The 17,312-nt window shown below is 39.3% G+C and overlaps 1 protein-coding gene across 1 annotated transcript in view; it reads left to right on the top strand.

Annotated features, from left to right (window-relative positions):
• RFX6 (regulatory factor X6) overlaps positions 1–16,978 on the top strand; it is a 37,529-nt gene extending 20,551 nt beyond the window's left edge. Inside the window, exons 8-20 of the mRNA XM_086460452.1 lie at positions 1,781–1,858; positions 1,952–2,065; positions 4,120–4,169; positions 4,954–5,113; positions 6,553–6,697; positions 7,954–8,063; positions 10,101–10,218; positions 11,596–11,718; positions 13,117–13,326; positions 13,859–14,368; positions 15,353–15,562; positions 15,734–15,736; positions 16,812–16,978. Of these exons, the coding sequence (XP_086316578.1) occupies positions 1,781–1,858; positions 1,952–2,065; positions 4,120–4,169; positions 4,954–5,113; positions 6,553–6,697; positions 7,954–8,063; positions 10,101–10,218; positions 11,596–11,718; positions 13,117–13,326; positions 13,859–14,368; positions 15,353–15,562; positions 15,734–15,736; positions 16,812–16,978 (1,998 nt within the window). The remainder of the gene's footprint in view (positions 1–1,780; positions 1,859–1,951; positions 2,066–4,119; positions 4,170–4,953; positions 5,114–6,552; positions 6,698–7,953; positions 8,064–10,100; positions 10,219–11,595; positions 11,719–13,116; positions 13,327–13,858; positions 14,369–15,352; positions 15,563–15,733; positions 15,737–16,811) is intronic.
• The last annotated feature ends 334 nt before the right edge of the window (positions 16,979–17,312 follow it).

The following is a 17,312-nucleotide window of genomic DNA, read 5'->3' as shown; positions in this document are numbered from 1 at the left end:
TTCTGGTCACATTACAGGCTGCTACAGCCCTGAACTGTGCTAGTAACCTTTTGATACACATTGTGGACTCTCCAATTTAGCCTCCAGTACAGGTCATGATGGTGGCTGTCTTGAGATACAGTCCTTTAAAGCTTTTTGGTTTATGAGCCATTCCTCTTAAGTTTGTTCTGTGAAAGTAGGAAGCCTACAATTCCTGTTGTGGGGAGCTAAAACAAAAGAGGCCATCTGTAGTACAGAGATCTTAGCTGGAAATCTTACAGTTCCTTAAGAAAGCCCAAGAACTGGTATACTCAGCAGTGTGCATCACCTGCTCATGTAGTCTCCATCAGTGATTTGGCATCTCTCATATGTACAGCATTCTCATAACATTTCAATCTAAAGACGTTCCTTGCAGACCCAACACAGCAGTGTAGGCAAAACTGAATTTTACACTGAATGAAGAAAAAGTTGCAACTCATTTTCTCTTCATTTTTGGGTCAGTAGCATTTAATTGCTCTTATGGTGGAACGAGATGATGGGAGGGACAGACTCATGGAGTTATGAGGAGACTGTGTGAAGAGAGATGAATTTCTGTATGTCTCCTACTTTCTCTTTCCTTGCTGTTCTTTCCTCATTCCTTGATCTCTTATTTCCTGTTCAGTTTCCTTACTGTCTTTCCCCTCCTTCAGCTTATCTGACCAAGGGTTATTGAACCTAAGGTATTTCATGATACTCTGTTGAAAAAAGCCTGTATGTGAAGTTTGACTGCTGCATTAAATTCCTAAGAAGTTGCATGCAACTGAAATCTCTGGAGAGTCCATAAATGTAGCAGTCTGCACTAAAATAGATTAATAATTTCTGCATTTTATGCTTCTGAAGTAAACTTACCCAAACTTTAAATTTCCATCAACCTCTTAAAAAAAATTCTTTAAAATGTTCTTGAGTCTCACACTTTGCTATTGTTTTTCAAAGATATGTAGTTACAGAAGCAGCTCTGAAAGTCAGCAAGGTCCATTTTCAAAGAAATCTGTATGCTAAACCTACTATTGAAATAAGGTAGTACTAGATTCATTAGAAACCTGATATTGGTTTGCTGGAGAAGTTCACAAGCTGTGACAAACTTTCTGTGATTCTGGATGGTAAGATTGATTTTGCTGTCATCTCTCTTTCCTTAAGGTACAGATTTCTTGTTTTATAATTTGCTACAAATTTAAAAATTTACTGCTCTTTTTTAAAAGTCTTGTAATACCTTTGCACAGTTATTAAAATAAGGGAACACTACACTTAGATGAATTAGCCTTAGGAGATGAAAGGGAGTTCTGCTTTTTAAAGTTCAGTTCGTGTGAGGCAGTGATTAAACTTTGACCAAATGACTGGCAGCTATTTTCTCATTTGTCCAACGAGATGATGTTTCAGAACACTCATAGACGCCTATAGTAGCCTAATGATTAACTTGCACTACTCTTTGGGATTAATCTTAGCTTCAGAAAGGTGAATTTACTTTACCATCTGTCTGGCTAATCTAGGTATTGCCTTACTTTGATATCCACATTTTCACAGTGTATACCGATTCAGATGCTACATTTCTGACAACAGTGTTGAGACTTAAAGATGTCGATGAAAACTAGAGATGAGTGACCACCTCATCACTTCTGGATATAGGCTGCCTGTTTGTAAATACAATGTAATACAGTTTATATTTTATATTTAAATACTAGCTACAGAAAGCAGAAGCCTAGATCACTATAGCAATAAAGGAGAGTACTAACAAACTGTTTAATCTTTCTTTCTTCCAAAATAGGTAGATACTCTTATCATGATGTACAAAACACACTGTCAATGTGTCCTTGACAATGCAATTAATGGGAACTTTGAAGAGGTAAGGTTGTTTGAATACACATTCTTGGTATATATGCACAGGGAGCCAAGAAAGCGTTATTTATGTCCATGAATCTGGTTCCTGCTCCTTTAGATTCAGCATTTCTTACTACATTTTTGGCAAGGAATGCCTGACCATCTTCTTCCTCTGCTTGAAAATCCCATCATCGTTGACATCTTCTGTGTTTGTGACTCAATACTGTATAAGGTAAGTTAAGCATTTAGCTACATGGATTATGTCAACCACATTACAGCTTTTGCTTGTGTAAAAACAGCATTGAAGTTAGAATAACAGGATGCCATGACTGCTTTCTGCCTCTTACCTGTGTAAATCAGCAAGGATTCCATTATGTCAAGTACATAAAACTGGCACATATAAGAGCTGAGCTCCAGTCTCAGCTCTGCTGTACACTTGATGTGTGACTACAGGCAGCACACTAGTGGTGCAATCCTGACCCACTTGCTTGACTGTGGCTAAAAGGAATGCTTGCGTGCTTCACTGACAAGGCTGAGTAAATTAAGCCTGGATGAAAACTGAAGCCTTCTTTTTCCTTAAAAGATTATTTCATTTTTTACCAGCAAAGAGAGTCTGTGGCAGATCAGCAAGGTGATTCCATATGTGAGTCTGCTACTCACAGGTTGTATCAGGCCATAGTTACATGTTACAAAGCTGTACAGACAGTACTGGGCTAAGATACTCCTGCCTCTCCTGACTGCTACACATCATTTCTGTTCCTATGCTGCTAGATGTATCGGCAAAACTGCCACACTCTGAACGGGTTTGTGTGTTTAAAAAAAATCTAAGGAACATTCGTTTTGCAGAGTTTTTGTGCCATATAAAGTCTTTGATCTAGTTCACAGCATGATCACACAAATATTTGAAACTAAGTGAAACTAAGGAGTATTGCGAGGTCATGATTAAGTGGTAGAGCACTGGGGAAAAAAATAAAGTAAGTAATGCCACCAAGGTTTCCTGAGTTTTTAACTTGGAAAACCAAATCAGATCATTCATTAATAGCTGCAAAATAGTTTAAATTCCTATGATAGGACATGCCATGTAAATAGAAAAGGATTGTCATCCTCTCTGTAACACATTTCACAGCCACATATTGATGGAAAGAAATAACAAATGGCATGACAGTAAACACCAAACAGTCAAAGCAAGAGGCTTGGGCCTGTTTAGCACTGAATGCCTTATTGTCATCTATTTGTCATTCTTTACTGTACAAAAATATGGGGAAAAAAATTCGGAAAAGATTAAATATTTCTTAGAAGCATATCAAGCTGTAAAGTAAGAAGAGGTGTTTTGGTTGGCAGAGTGAAGTAAAGGTGATTAGCATCAAAGATCATAATTACTACCCTGTAGGTGAGCCATTAGCCTCATTTACTTGTAAAGGCTATGTTGTACCTTGAGTTTATAAGTTTTTTCCTGCTGTAAATGTGCTATCCCAATAGATCCAATGTTAACTTTATTTGTAATAAATATTCAATGTGACAGAAGAAGAAATGCTACAGGAGCACTAAATCAGAAATTGAATAAGACAGAATTTTTCAAAAGTTCATAAATTTACTATTGTGCCTCTTCTTTGTCTCTCAGTATTTCTCACTTATAATCGTGTTAGATATTCTTGACAGCATAGCTGCCAGAAAGGGGGAGTTTTATTGTGTTGTTAGCGAACCACTTACATTAGTAGTGGAAACAGATTTTTGGGATATAGGCTAACATCTTTCCTCTCTGCAATAATGTTCCCCAGAAAGCATGCCAGATGGCACATTTTTTTGCCAAAAGAGTTCCACAACACACTTAGCTATAGGGGATTTGCCCTAGACTCTGTGAACACCTTCAGTGCCACATCCAGTATGGCAGAAAGAAGAGTCATGTGGCTAATAGCACTGAAGGACTTGGGAGATGCTTGACTATCTGCTTTACTGAGACTCACAGTGATGATAGAAAAGGCCAAGTATTTATACATCTCTGATTTCCCTACTGCAAGACACGAGTGATAGCACTTTCTTGTTTTACTGGCATGCTGGCATACATTAAGAATGGGAGCTATCTAGATATATAAATATCTTGCATGTTCCTATCTAATAGTGATGGGAGAAATCTAGGTATACAAATATCTGGAAAACAGATTGCATGGCTTTGTTCTGTATAAATTCCCTGACCTTGTCGCTTTGCAATCTAAATAGACAAGACAGACATGAATGAATAAATGGCCAGTGGAAACTCGATAATGATTTTCTGTTACCTTTTTGAAGGTCCTTACAGATGTACTCATCCCTGCAACGATGCAAGAAATGCCAGAAAGGTAGGTATTTGACAATAATAATGCTACATTCTCTGTGTTAGACATATTCCAGTTAAACAGCAGAAATACTATACCTAGAGACATTTTATCACAATATTTATGCTCATTTTTAGAACAGTAGAGTATGTACAGCAAAATACTGTCAGCTCTGAGGACAGCTATAGAACAGCCTTAAAATATTACACAGTATTTTCATGTGTAATTTTGCTGACTTGTTGGATATTTTGCAATGGGTTTCTTCTACACTAAAGCCCTAGAAGATTGAAAAAGGAAACAAATGTACTCATGTTGTTTAAGGAAAAATGATTGTTACCTTTTTTTCAGAATACTTTTCAGGTTTGTACGCTATGCATCACCGTAGTATCTAAGCGTTTTCTCAACAGGACATTAATAAGAGGATTACTATAAGTTACCTCTGAATCGTGTCCCCTTTCCTTTCCCTTGAAGGGCATCTTGTTTGGGGTTTTGTCTCTGACTAAGACCTTTAGCTTCAGATATCTCTAATGGTTCTTGGATTTCTTATGGTTTATTCTTAAAGCTAGTGTTTTTCAACCTATTTCAATTGGCAGATGGCTTACAATTTTTCTCAGAGGAGGTACAGATCAATATATTGTCAATTTTAACCTTTCGATGGTTGGTGATTTCCTGTTTACTTTTGGCGACCCCTGAGGAGTAGTTCACAGATATGTCCAGGATTCTGTTAATCGTAGATTGAAATCCAATTATTTAAACTAATGCAAGACAATTTTTATTGATGGCTCTCTAAAACATTTTTTTCCTATAGTTTACTGGCAGATATAAGAAATTTTGCAAAAAACTGGGAACAGTGGGTTGTTTCCTCTTTGGAAAATCTACCAGAAAACCTGACAGATAAGAAACTGCCTATTGCACGCAGATTTGTTTCCTCCCTGAAACGACAGACGTCATTCCTACACCTAGCACAGGTAAACGGAATAAGACTATACATTCAAAAAATTGTCAGTTGCATTCAGTGCACCTTGCTGGCTATGAGATATAATGCTTTATTTTTTCAAGGTTCAGCTTCAGCCATGGAAGACACATGTCTTGTAGTTTTAATCATGCAAGAAGGAAGCGGCCATAAATAGATTTGACCAAAACTTCAAAATTTTGTAGTAGAAAAGAGAGAAAAGACCATGGTTATAATGAACGACTATGTTGGGAACTTTCGCCAGTCAAATGATGAAGTGGAATGTATGTGTATTTGTTTTAGTTCCAAATTGGAAAATACTGGATGATCCTTCTTGCTTAGCAAAGGTTTCCTGTCTTGTCCATGATGTTCTTTAGTGAGCTTATTTCTTTTTGAGTTTTGACTAAAGAAGAACATGTGAGTGACAGGTAGCTGAGGGCTTCAGGGCTGTGTTGGCAGGATACAGGTATCTGCAATTAGGAGGCACCTCCATGTGATGGTTTGGTAGATTATGCGAAAGGATACAATGGCTTTTGGGGAACTTAAGTGCTAACAACTTGGGCTTTGAGGTGGTAGTCCTCTTGAATAACTGTAGATGCACCATATATTCATCTTGACTTAAGTTTTCTCTTTCATAAATATTAAGACAGAAGTAGCATGTGGTTGACATCGTGAAGATGATCTGATAGGAAGACACATTAGAGGAGCATTAGAAGTCTAATGGAAGGGAAACGTTATCTCATCTGATCTACGAAAAAACCAGCTGTAATAAGAAAATTAAACAGAATATTAATCTTGTTTGAGGAGATATTCAGGTGATCCCCAGGTGTGGGTCTGTGCTGGTTTTGGCTGGGATAGGGTTAATTTTCTTCATTTGTTTGTGGATTTGTGATGGAAACAGTGTTGATAACACAGGGATGTTTTAGTTACTGCTGAGCAGGGCTCACACAGAGTCAAGGCTTTTCTGCTTCTCACACCGCCCCACCAGCAAGTAGGCTGGGGGTGCACAAGGAGTTGGTGGGGGACACAGCTGGGACAGCGGACCCCGACTGACCAAAGGGATATTCTATACCATATGACATCATGTTCAGCAATAAACAAGGGGGAAGGTTGGCTGGGGGCGCTGCTGCTCGGGGACTGGCTGGGGATCGGTTGGGTGGTGGTGAGAAGTTGCTTTCATTTGCATCACTTGTCTTTCTTGGGTTTTATTTCTCTCTCTGTTATTTTTTTCCCTTTTCCTTACAATTATTATAATTATTGTTACTATTGTTATTCCTTTTAAAAAAATTATTAAACTGGTTTTATCTCAACCCACTAGTTTTCTTTTACACTTCCAATTCTCTTCCCCATCCCATGGAGGGGTGGGGAGCGAGTGAATATCTGTGTGGTGTTTAGTTGCCAGCTGGGGTTAAGTCACGGCAGGGTGTCAGCATTTTACCTTGCCTTCTCTTACAGATTGCTCGGCCAGCCCTTTTTGATCAGCATGTGGTGAATTCCATGGTGTCGGATATAGAAAAAGTTGATTTGAATAGTATTGGCTCTCAGGCACTCCTGGCAGTCTCAGGGAGTACAGACTCTGATGGGGAGGTCTACAGTGAATGTAAGTCCGTGATGATATATTTGTATCGTTAAAAGTAATTCTCTCTTTCATTCTGTGCCACACTAGTCTACTTGGAGATGGACTGAGAAAAGGCAGACATAGACACTGCATTCTCTAATCTAGCTTGTTGTTAACTTCATTACCTTCAAGAAAACTAATTGGTTGCCCTAGCATGTCCTGCAAGAACACTGGGAAGTCATCTCAGCTAGGTGACTTTAGATAGTTGCTGAAAAAATCATTTACATGTCAGTTGCTAAGTGTAATAAAATCTCTTTTGAAGTTTTGTCCTACTCATGTGGGGATAGTATCACAGATCAATTCTTGAAAGATGTCTCAAAATTTCCCTGTCATTATGATGACTTAAGTAATGGATGTTTGAGCTAGTTTACTTTTTTTTTAGTACAAATAGATTTTTTTTTTCTGAAAGATGATCCTTAAAAAAAGACATACTTTTCTATAAACTGTAACAGCTATTTTCATACACAGAATAGAGTGGAGTAAAGTACAAATTTTGAGGGTGTTAATTTTCATATACATACATGTTGTTGAAAAAAGATACAGCCATTTTCTCTATTAAAAAGATAACTTTTGTCATAGGAATCATGTTGACCAGAGTTTGGAGAGCTGAAAGGAATAACAATGTGTTGTCCCCTAAATATTGTTACTTCAATGATGAAAGTTCTCTTTAATTGTTCACGATCCATTCACATTTTCATTTGAGTTGCCCATTTCCTGCTTTTTGTATAATTGTTTTCTATTTTGTTCTTTGTCTTCTTTCACACTGGTTAAAAAAAGAAAAGGAGAAGAGAAATAACTGGTCATTCAGGCACTGTTTTGAAAATGGGAACTGAGGAAGTTAGCTTTACATTATATTGTGAGAAACTTGTAAAATATAAGGGAAACCTTAGACAGTACAGAAATCTGCCACAATATAGATAAAGCTTTACTACTAAACTTAGTAATAGAATATTTTCAAGACTGAATCTTAAAAGGAATGGAAAATATCAGAATTTTTTAATTTTATTTTCTTGTAAAACTTCATTGTCTTAATACCTGTATCATTGTAATGCTTAAGTAATTAAAATATGTGTGTTCTATGTGTGTCTGCATGCTTTGCTGGGGAATTGCTTATTTCTTCACTGCTCTAATTCTTTTCTTTTCCTTTCCATGCTACAATATTGTCATGTGGCTGGTGAGTGGCTTTTTCTCACATTCAGAATAGCGTGCAATGATATGTTTTCCTTTTTACATGGTAGATGACTCTATTACAGTGTTCCAAGAACTGAAGGACCTTCTAAAGAAGAATGCCACTGTGGAATCATTTATTGAATGGTTGGATACTGTGGTTGAGCAAAGGGTTATCAAGGTACCTTTCAAATGTTCTGCCTGACTCAAGACCAAATCCTACTACCTTACTCCTTACACAATCCCTTACTTATGGAGTCCCGTTGGTTTCCCACGTGGGATTCTCATCTCTGCTCCCATCTCCTTATTGTAACAGGAGAGTTCTTCATTTGGTGTGAAAGGTTCTAGTGCCGTTAGTTATAATTAATCATGTTGAGTGCTGTTGAACAGTCTTATGTGTGTGACGAACTAAAAAGTATCTTAATGAAAAAATGAAAATCAGCACTGTCATAAACTGTACATGAAAGAAACCCATCCACCATCTCTGTGCATGCAGAATCACATTGCTCAGTGAGTAAGGTAAGCAAAAGTGATTCCTTAGAGAAGCAGTTCTTCCATGGTATTTGGATGGTACTGTATGTGGTATAAGTTAATGTAGCAGATAGATTCAGAAGTAGCTAACCTGTAGAATGATTTCTACAGGCCAGGATGGAAGATACGGTTTTGTAGCTTTGTAAGGTGCTTAATGAAGTAATTGATGGTTTTGATGTGGGGTTTTTTTCCACCTTGATTTAGGCGATGCTTTATAATCACAAGTATTTTATATGCACATAGTTAAACGGGAGTGATCATGCTGTATAGCTCAGAACAAAATAATTGAGTTCTGAGTTATAGCTCAAGGAAAAGATATTTACACAATTTGTAAATTGCCTCTAGTGAATGTAAACTAGCAGAATAAAATGCTGTACGTTGCTTGCTAGTAGCTGAACACTGGTCTTCTCATCAGGTCTTGTTCTATCTGGAAATGCAATATCTAATCCATCATTTTAGGGAGCATCTTGATATGAACGGATGCAAGAGGAGGAGACAATGAGGTTAGCTTTGACTGGCTTGCAGAGGAGTGACTCTGCCACTTAGAGAATAACCATGGGCATGTTGTTTTCCCTTTTTTCACCTGATTTCCCAAATTTCAGTGGAGACAGCGATCATGTCTTTCTTTTTAAAGCACTGAGTTTCCTAACATTTGCTGTCATATGTGAGTAACACAGTGAGGAACTGTGGATGATTCAGGGCAGCAGAGCCAAAGCAAGTCCTCATGCACACTTACCTAGGCAGAAAACTCCCACTGAAACTGAGCAATCACAACTTATTTTAGAATGGGATGATTATGGTCTAAAATTGATTCCACAATTGCAGAAGACAATTCCTGATGAACAAGCCAGGCAGAAAAGGTGAAACACTTTCCCTTTCAGCATCTACTGTGTAATACTGTATTATTAAAGTTAACAGGTATGGTTCCTACAGTTGTTTTCCTGTAGTTAAGAGTAAGAAATACCAACAAGTCCTGATACGAGGCAGGGTCAAGTAAGCAGAAGCTAATAATTTACAGAACATGTAATCCTTCAATTGCTGTCTGCCTTCTGTTCATGCTAAAGCGTGGTTACTGTCAGACTCGCACAACAGCTTCTTTCTGCTGGCTGTTTGAGAAAGCAAGAGGCCATACATTACCACAGGAACAAATCACGCCAGAGCAAAGTGACAGTATGAAATGAGCAACATTAAAAGTGTCAGTGTTACGATAGTAAACAACAATTTTGTAAGAGAAAGTCTGGCCAGCGTTATACAGTTTACATTAAAGGTCAAAGACTAATTTCTGTTCCCTGTTTATGTGGAATAACATAGGGGGGAATAACATAGCCAGAGAGGGGAGTGGTTCTTTCTGCCTTGTACACCTGTATATTTACAGAATAACTTGGCACCTTTAATGCTAGAATGTGAGGTAATTTATGTACCTTCAGGGCGCAGCAGAGCCCAAGCAGTAAGCAGTTTGCTTCACCTAACAGAGCTCTACTCTGGCTGCACTGAAAAGAGCAAATGCTGCTCTTTATTGCTTTAGGACACACATTATGAAGATAGTTTGAATCAGGCAGCTTGATCCACCCTGCCACATCAGCCTGAGTCAAGGACTCCTTGAACTCTCAAGCGTATTCAGTTTCCTTTCTTCTCTGTGCAGAAAGCAAGTTAGCGTACTTAACAGTATTTTACTATTCTCTTTCAGGCAAGCAAGCAAAATGGGAGATCATTAAAGAAGAGAGCTCAAGACTTCCTTCTCAAATGGAGTTTTTTTGGTGCTCGAGTGATGCATAACCTAACTCTAAACAACGCGTCAAGTTTTGGTACCTGGACTTTGTAAAAACACTCATATTTTGTACATATGTGCTAGCACTTACCAGCTTTCCACCGTTTCCTGAGCAGAGGAACCTGTCCTAGTCTAAAGATTCTTTGATCAAAGCCGCAAATGCGGTGTAATATGTTTTGCAAACTAACATTTCACAGTATCACGCAATCACAGACTGGTAGGGGTCAGAAGGCACCTCTGGAGATCATCTAGTCCAACCCCCCCTGCCAAATCAGGTTCACCCAGAGCAGGTCACACAGGACTGCATCCGGGCAGGTTTTGGATATCTCCAGAGAAGGAGACTCCGCAACCTCCCTGGGCAGCCTGTTCCAGTGCTCTGTCATCCTTAATGTAAAGAAGTTTTTCCTCATGTTCAGAGGGAACTTCCTGTGCTCCAGTTTGTGCCTGTGCCAAACTGTGTTCCAGTTTGTGCCAGTAAATGCTAGTGGTATTCTCTTGGTGACCTGTGTCACACATTCATTTTTAAAAGGTATTTTTCTTTTGAATTGCTGTTTGATACTGCTTTGCCATTTAAGAGCTAGAAGCTGTATTTGTTTTGATAGGGCGATGGAAGTGTAACCCCATATCTCAGTATAGGAGACAGAAGATTTAAATTACTAGTTTTAGATGTGGATCAGTTTGGTAAAAGGTTACTGCTGAATAGAAGTTCTTGTGCATGGTATGTTTTCATAAAAGCAAAAAGGATTTGTCAGATCACCAGTCATTTAATTCTGGGATCAGCAGATAGTCAATTGATCAGTGTTTTTGGCTTTTAAAAATTAAGGTTCACATGTCCATCTTTAGAAATGTTTACCTTTTCAGGGACTCTCAGAAAGAACTTCTTATAAAATAGAAGATGGTAAAGCAAGTGAAACTCACTTTAAATCTAGTGCATAATTTCCTAAGTTTAGTCGTAGATCCATTGTTATCTAAAATTCAGAGGGTGTTTGAATTAGCTGTAAGGAGAGACATATTTTTAATGTGATATATCCTTGAAATAAGGTCAAAGACTTCACCAGTTATTGTCTGGTTATTTAGCACAAGGCAAACAGAAATAGAGCAGAGGCATTCTAGCAGACTTCAGCCTTATCTAGCTCCACTGTGTGCCCTCTTCAAGTATAAAGCATGTCTCACTTTCATCAGTATTTTTCTTTGATGTAATTAGTGGTCAAATAGCCTACAGGACAGTAAACAATTGAGCTAGGTGGGCCAGTGCAAAGAGAGATTAGAGCTAGAAGTTAGGCACTATTCCTTGTTGGTCTTGCCAGGTCATTTAAAGTCCACAATTATTTGTTTGTTTCACTTGCTTCTTGTAGGGTGGTGAGAGATGGTCACAAAGATAACTCAGCTACTCTCTCTGTTTTTCCTCCAAAAGGTTCTTTTCATTTGATCCGCATGCTACTAGATGAGTACATCCTGCTCGCTATGGAGACACAGTTCAACAATGACAAAGAACAAGAACTCCAGAATCTACTGGACAAATACATGAAAAATTTAGGTAACTAGAGCTTGGTGCTTTTGAATGTACTCCTGTATTTTTAGAAATTGACATATTTGTTTAACTCTGAACAGAAGGAGGTTTACTATCTTCTCCTGAAGGTGTAGTCACATGCAACTTGGTCAAATTCAGGTGAAAAGCTCGTGACCGTTCACTCAGCAATTCATTCCCACCTTCCTACCATAGTTCACTTAATAACATTTTGTGGGAATGTAGAAACACTGGATCGCTGAAATGATCTTGGGTGCCACAAACCCTTGTAGATGCATCTGAAGGGCCACAAGCCGAAGTGGAAACGGAGGTATAAGTGGCAGAAAGGGCAGGAATTCCTAATCCAGTTGTCCTGCCAAAGCTTAAATATGTAATTACAGCTTGAGCTAGGAATGTATTGAATGTTACCAAAATGCAAATATCCCTGCAAGGTTGGAACACAAGTTTGGAGCCCTATTTAGCATCTGGCTGAAGTATTACTATGTGGAAGGGAAACAAAATTAATTTAAAACAGTATCCTTAACATTTCTACTAGGCTTCTTCAAGGTTAGCCAGTTTGAAGTCATATGCTCCAGGTCCTTTGCTATAAAATGAATGAAGATTGATTTGGATCAAATTCTGGTCCAAGTTAATCTCTAAAAATCCAGTGAAACTCAAGTGGGTTCTGTTGTATCATTTTTAATTAACATTAGCACCAGCAATCTTTTTGGTTGTTGTTACTCTACATCTACACTTTGCTGCAAGAAACTTGCATAGAATTTGTCTGACAGTAGGTGCTGCTCTTTTTGTTTTAATTCAGCTTTCAGGAAAAAATCTTGTCCTGTGTAGCCATTGCCTTATCCTTGGATACTTAGGTGAAGTACTTGAAACCACAGGTAAAGTCATGATTTCCATTGAAGAATAGCAGAAACTCCACTGACTTTGTCAACAGTCTGCAGACAACTGAAGAACTACTGAGTATAGTAAATACTTTTCTCTAGATATTGGTATGAAAATAGATTTCAAGCGTTCTAAAGTTCCCATTGTTAATTCTTTAGGATGAACTGATTTCATGAGCCTGATTCACTCTTAGTGCAATTTACTCGACTTCATTGCTGACATTTACTTCAAGGGAGTAAATCTGATTCATACCTTCACTATTATGGCTTCAGTAAGGGGCTGATATTCCATGATGTAGATCTGTGGTCAGGGAATATGACACAATCAGTCCCACTGGGAAGATCAAGACCAGAGCAATATTTGTATTAATTGGCTACATGCGAATATGGAGGCTTCACTGAGTTTTAAAAAAAGTGTCCAAAGATATGAACAAATTGGGCCATTCATGTGCTGTCTGTATACTTGTGGTGAACTTATGTGCAGTGGGCATACGTAACAGCCACTAAGAGTTTTCACTTACTCTTCCAGATGCAAGCAAAGCCACCTTTACCGCGTCACCAAGCTCTTGCTTCCTAGCAAATCGTAACAAAGCTGCTCCTTTGCCCAGTGACACTTCAGTCAAAAATGAGTGTCTAGCAGAGCAAACCTATGTGTCCTTGTCAGCTAGCCAACCCAGCAGTGTACCTTCTGGTCTAAACCCCTTTGTGACAGGAGACAGTGAGAATATGGAGCTGACAGGTATGTATCAGTTCTTCTAGTTTCTCCTTCTGTTATTTGCTTGTTAGTCTTTCAGTCCACAGTAACACATTGCTGTAGGAGGAGCAATGACCATATGCATTTATAAAGACCTCTAGTAAATTACGTTTCATGAGCTCACCCTCTATGCTGCTTTACAGAAGGCAGCAACTGTAGACCCCTGCCAGGAATAGATCCTCTTGGAACAGTGGTAAAACTATGCTATACCTCTTGGCTTGGTGAGGTTCTCGTGAGGAGAGAATGAACAGTAACACCTGGAGCACATGAGGCTTCTAACTGCTGGAATTTCCCGCTGAATGTGGCAGCCTCCAAACTGGAGAATGAAAGTGGGAAGCTTTATAGCCTGGATCCGTCAATTAAAATGTGTTGTATGGGTGGGGGCCAATGCATATACTTTGCAAAAGTTTCACTTTTTGAAGTGATCATGTACGCTTCACTAGAGGGTTAGTGATCCATCCTATTCAGCAGTACTGCAGTATGAGTGCTGATCATGGCTAATGCTTATTTCTTCCAGGTCAGATGGAGCTGTCTCAAAGCACTGGTCACCTGATGACTCCACCCATTTCACCAGCCATGGTCAACCGAGGAAGTGTTATCAACCAGGGGCCAATGGCTGTGAGACCTCCCAGTGTAGGTCCAGTGTTATCCACACCTTCACAGTGCTCTTCCTATTCAGAACCCCTTTATCAGACTTTGTCACAAACTAATCAGAGTTACTATGGAAACAGTTCCAATTACCAGGCTATGTTCAGAACTCAGGCCCATTCCACTTCAGGAGTTTACCAGCACAGAGCAGAGCACAGCCGATTCAATGCCTTGAGTGAACAGCAGTTCTCCAGAGACTACTTCAGCAACAGTTGTGCTGTGTCTCCATACAATGCCAGATCCCCTTCCAGCTATGGTCCTTCATCCATGTCTCAGGACACACACAATATGCAACTTCTGAATACTGGGAGTTTCAATTTCTTGAGCAACTCAGTGTCTACGTGCCCTGGAGCAGCATATCCCGCTAATGCTTCCAATGGTATTAATATATATATTCTTTTTCCCTTCTGTTTGTCTTTCCTTGCTGCAGTAAGACACTTTTTCTCTGCTTTTTTCTATGGAAGGTGTTTTTCAGCTCTTATTTATACCTTCTAGTTTTCCACTTCTCTGATGACACGCAGAAATTGTAAAGCAGCTTAACAAGCTACTTAAGGATTGATTCTCCTCTGGTGAATCCCTAGTTGACCTCAAAAGCATCTGCTGCACCTATGCTAATCTTCCTTTGGCACCATTGCCATGCCTTGTACAAAGGAAGCAAAACCAGGATGACCTTGTGATTTAACAGTCTCTTGAAAAGCCTGCAAAACACCTACCATGAAAAAGAGCCGGCATAAGGTAGCTTGCCTCTGGGATCAATGTAATGGACCATTCTAGTCACAGGGTCAGGAAGGTGAAACGAAGTATGAAAATGCGCATTAGCATTAGTTTGGGACTTTAGCCCTCATATTTCTCATACTTCAAATGTAAAGTTATTGCCATAATCTGCTTCAGAGATACAGTCAGCAAAAACACCTCCCTCTTCTGGAGGAAAAATGCGGTGGAAATGTTGCTTTTATATGGATTTATAGATGAAGTATGTATTACCATGCAGATTTTCTTTCCACATATATTTTCCTTGATTATGAGCTTCAGAAGGGAGCACTGAAGTGTGAATAGGATTCCCTATGATGTCTCTCACGGCCACTGATTGCAGGCTACTGTTTGATCCTGAATTTGGAATGGAAGGGCAATTCTGTACCGAAGGCATGACTGAACTCAGGATGTTTTTGCTCCCTTGTTACCACCCCTCTTTTGGGTCAGTCACTGCATATTTTACTAATGTAGGCTGTATGTATACATAAATAATCTTATTCTCAAGGCACTCAGCCATTAACAATTACCTTTTGTCCCAGGTTATCAAAGGTTCCTACCCTACCCTTCAACAGTAGTTTCACTCTGCTTTTTTCTGATCTCCTGTCAATAGGATATTATGGAAACAATATAAATTATCCAGAATCTCACAGACTTGGAACAATGGTGGATCAACATGTTTCTGTAATCAGCAGTGTAAGCAGCGTTCGATCATACAGTGATATTCATGATCCACTGAATATCCTGGATGACAGCGGAAGAAAACAAACAGGCTCATACTACACAGAGTCCTCATCTTCTATTGTCTGTCGGACTCCTATGCGTAAGTATAGCCGATGACTGAGGAAGAGCTATGAACATTTTAGCATCCTAACAAGTGCTGAGTATTAAACTGTAGCTCACATATAGAGAATATGAGATGCAATATAGAGATCAAATAGCTCAGTACCTAGGATGTATCGTAAGATGTGTTTTCCTTAAAATTGCAGGACAGTGGGTTTAATAACTCTTCACTCCCAAAAGGCGAACTGTAATCCATGAGGAGTGGAACAACTGGCCTGAATTTTAGAAAGATCTGCATTAGGGAACACTTTCTGACTATTAAGATTGCTAATAACAGAGTGGGCTCTTCTAAGGGCTCTTAAGGATACTCACTGTCAAACAGATCAAATGAGCCCTGGGTCAGGGATGTCTGGGTACATACTTCCTGTGGTATAGGCCCTTCCCTGCTCTGGGTGAACCTGCTTTAGCAGGGGGGTTGGACTACATGATCTCCAGAGGTCCCTTCTAACCCCTACTGTTCTGTGGTTCTGTGATTCTGTGATCCCTGTCCTGTGCTTCAACAACTGTGTGTGATAGGCAAAGCTTGCGCTGACAGTGAATTTTAAGTGAAATTACCTAACCACAAAGGGTTTATTTTGGTATATGCATTAAACAAACAGCAGCTGAGTCTTGCATTCTAAAAACGGTTGCATGGAGGATATAAACTAGGGCACTGTATGTTTCTCCACAAGATTACCTCTTTGTACTACTTACCTGTTAACCTTGCACGGAAGATCAGACATTCCTTGCCTCATTAAGGCTCTGCAAAAATTCAGTGCTCAGTTCTTTAAAGGATGCTAAAGACGGGGAGAAGAACCCCAGCATCACCACACAGGGAAGGGACGGTGCCTATCAAGTGTCTTCTATGTTCCATGTTGATACGTGCCAGGTGGTGGCAGTGGTACCACCAGTGAATCTGGACCCGAATGGTGCAAGGTATGGAAAGATGAGTATAGTGCACGTAAATAGCTTTGCACAATTTCCATAGAAGATGGCTGATATGCAACCTGCAAACTTCAGGCCCATAGCTGGCTCTTTAGCAGAGTTCACTTATACATGGGGTTTGACCTATTCCTTGATGGCATGCGGAGCCACTGAAGAAAAGCTATAAAAGTATAGGTAAATTGAGTTGAAGCATAGAAGTGTTGACTGGTAGGTAAGGGTTTCCGTCAGATAAAATTGGATTGTGTTTTTTGTTAAATTTGACAGAAAACTTGCGATGATGGTAACCGTTTTTTTTTTCCCCACAGCTTCAAACATGCAAACCACATCTTCTTCCCAGTGTATGTATGGAACGTCTGGTCAGTTCCCTTCTCAGGAAAATCTGGAGTCCCATGGCCCACCAGGCAGAGAGATGGTGTCATCCTTACCACCAATCAACACTGTCTTCATGGGAGCAGCTGCTGGAGGAACCTAACTGGGAGAGATGTCAGTGCCTTAAGCTTACTTCCCAAATCCAGGCATTAAGGCTATGATGACAATCCCCTTTCAAGTTGGTGGAATAGAAAAGTATTACATATAGGTGTTAAAGGAGCCATTTTAGAGATATTATCAGCCCTCCACACACACAAAAAAAGTAGGTATATTCACATTGGGTCCTGCTTGGGCATCACTCAAGATTGTTCTCACCATTACAGCTTTTCAGTCAGAAATTCAGGGTGAACAGAAAGAGCCAGTGATTCTTGCAAGCAAGACTAAGTTGTAAAGAAATGATTACTTCTATTCCTAATTTATTAAAAATGCTATTTTAG

This window comes from Leptosomus discolor, chromosome 2, assembly GCF_034619465.1.
Source record: "Leptosomus discolor isolate bLepDis1 chromosome 2, bLepDis1.hap2, whole genome shotgun sequence".
In the NCBI taxonomy this organism is placed as follows: Eukaryota; Metazoa; Chordata; class Aves; order Leptosomiformes; family Leptosomidae; genus Leptosomus; species Leptosomus discolor.
This window is presented reverse-complemented; position numbering and strand designations above follow the sequence as displayed.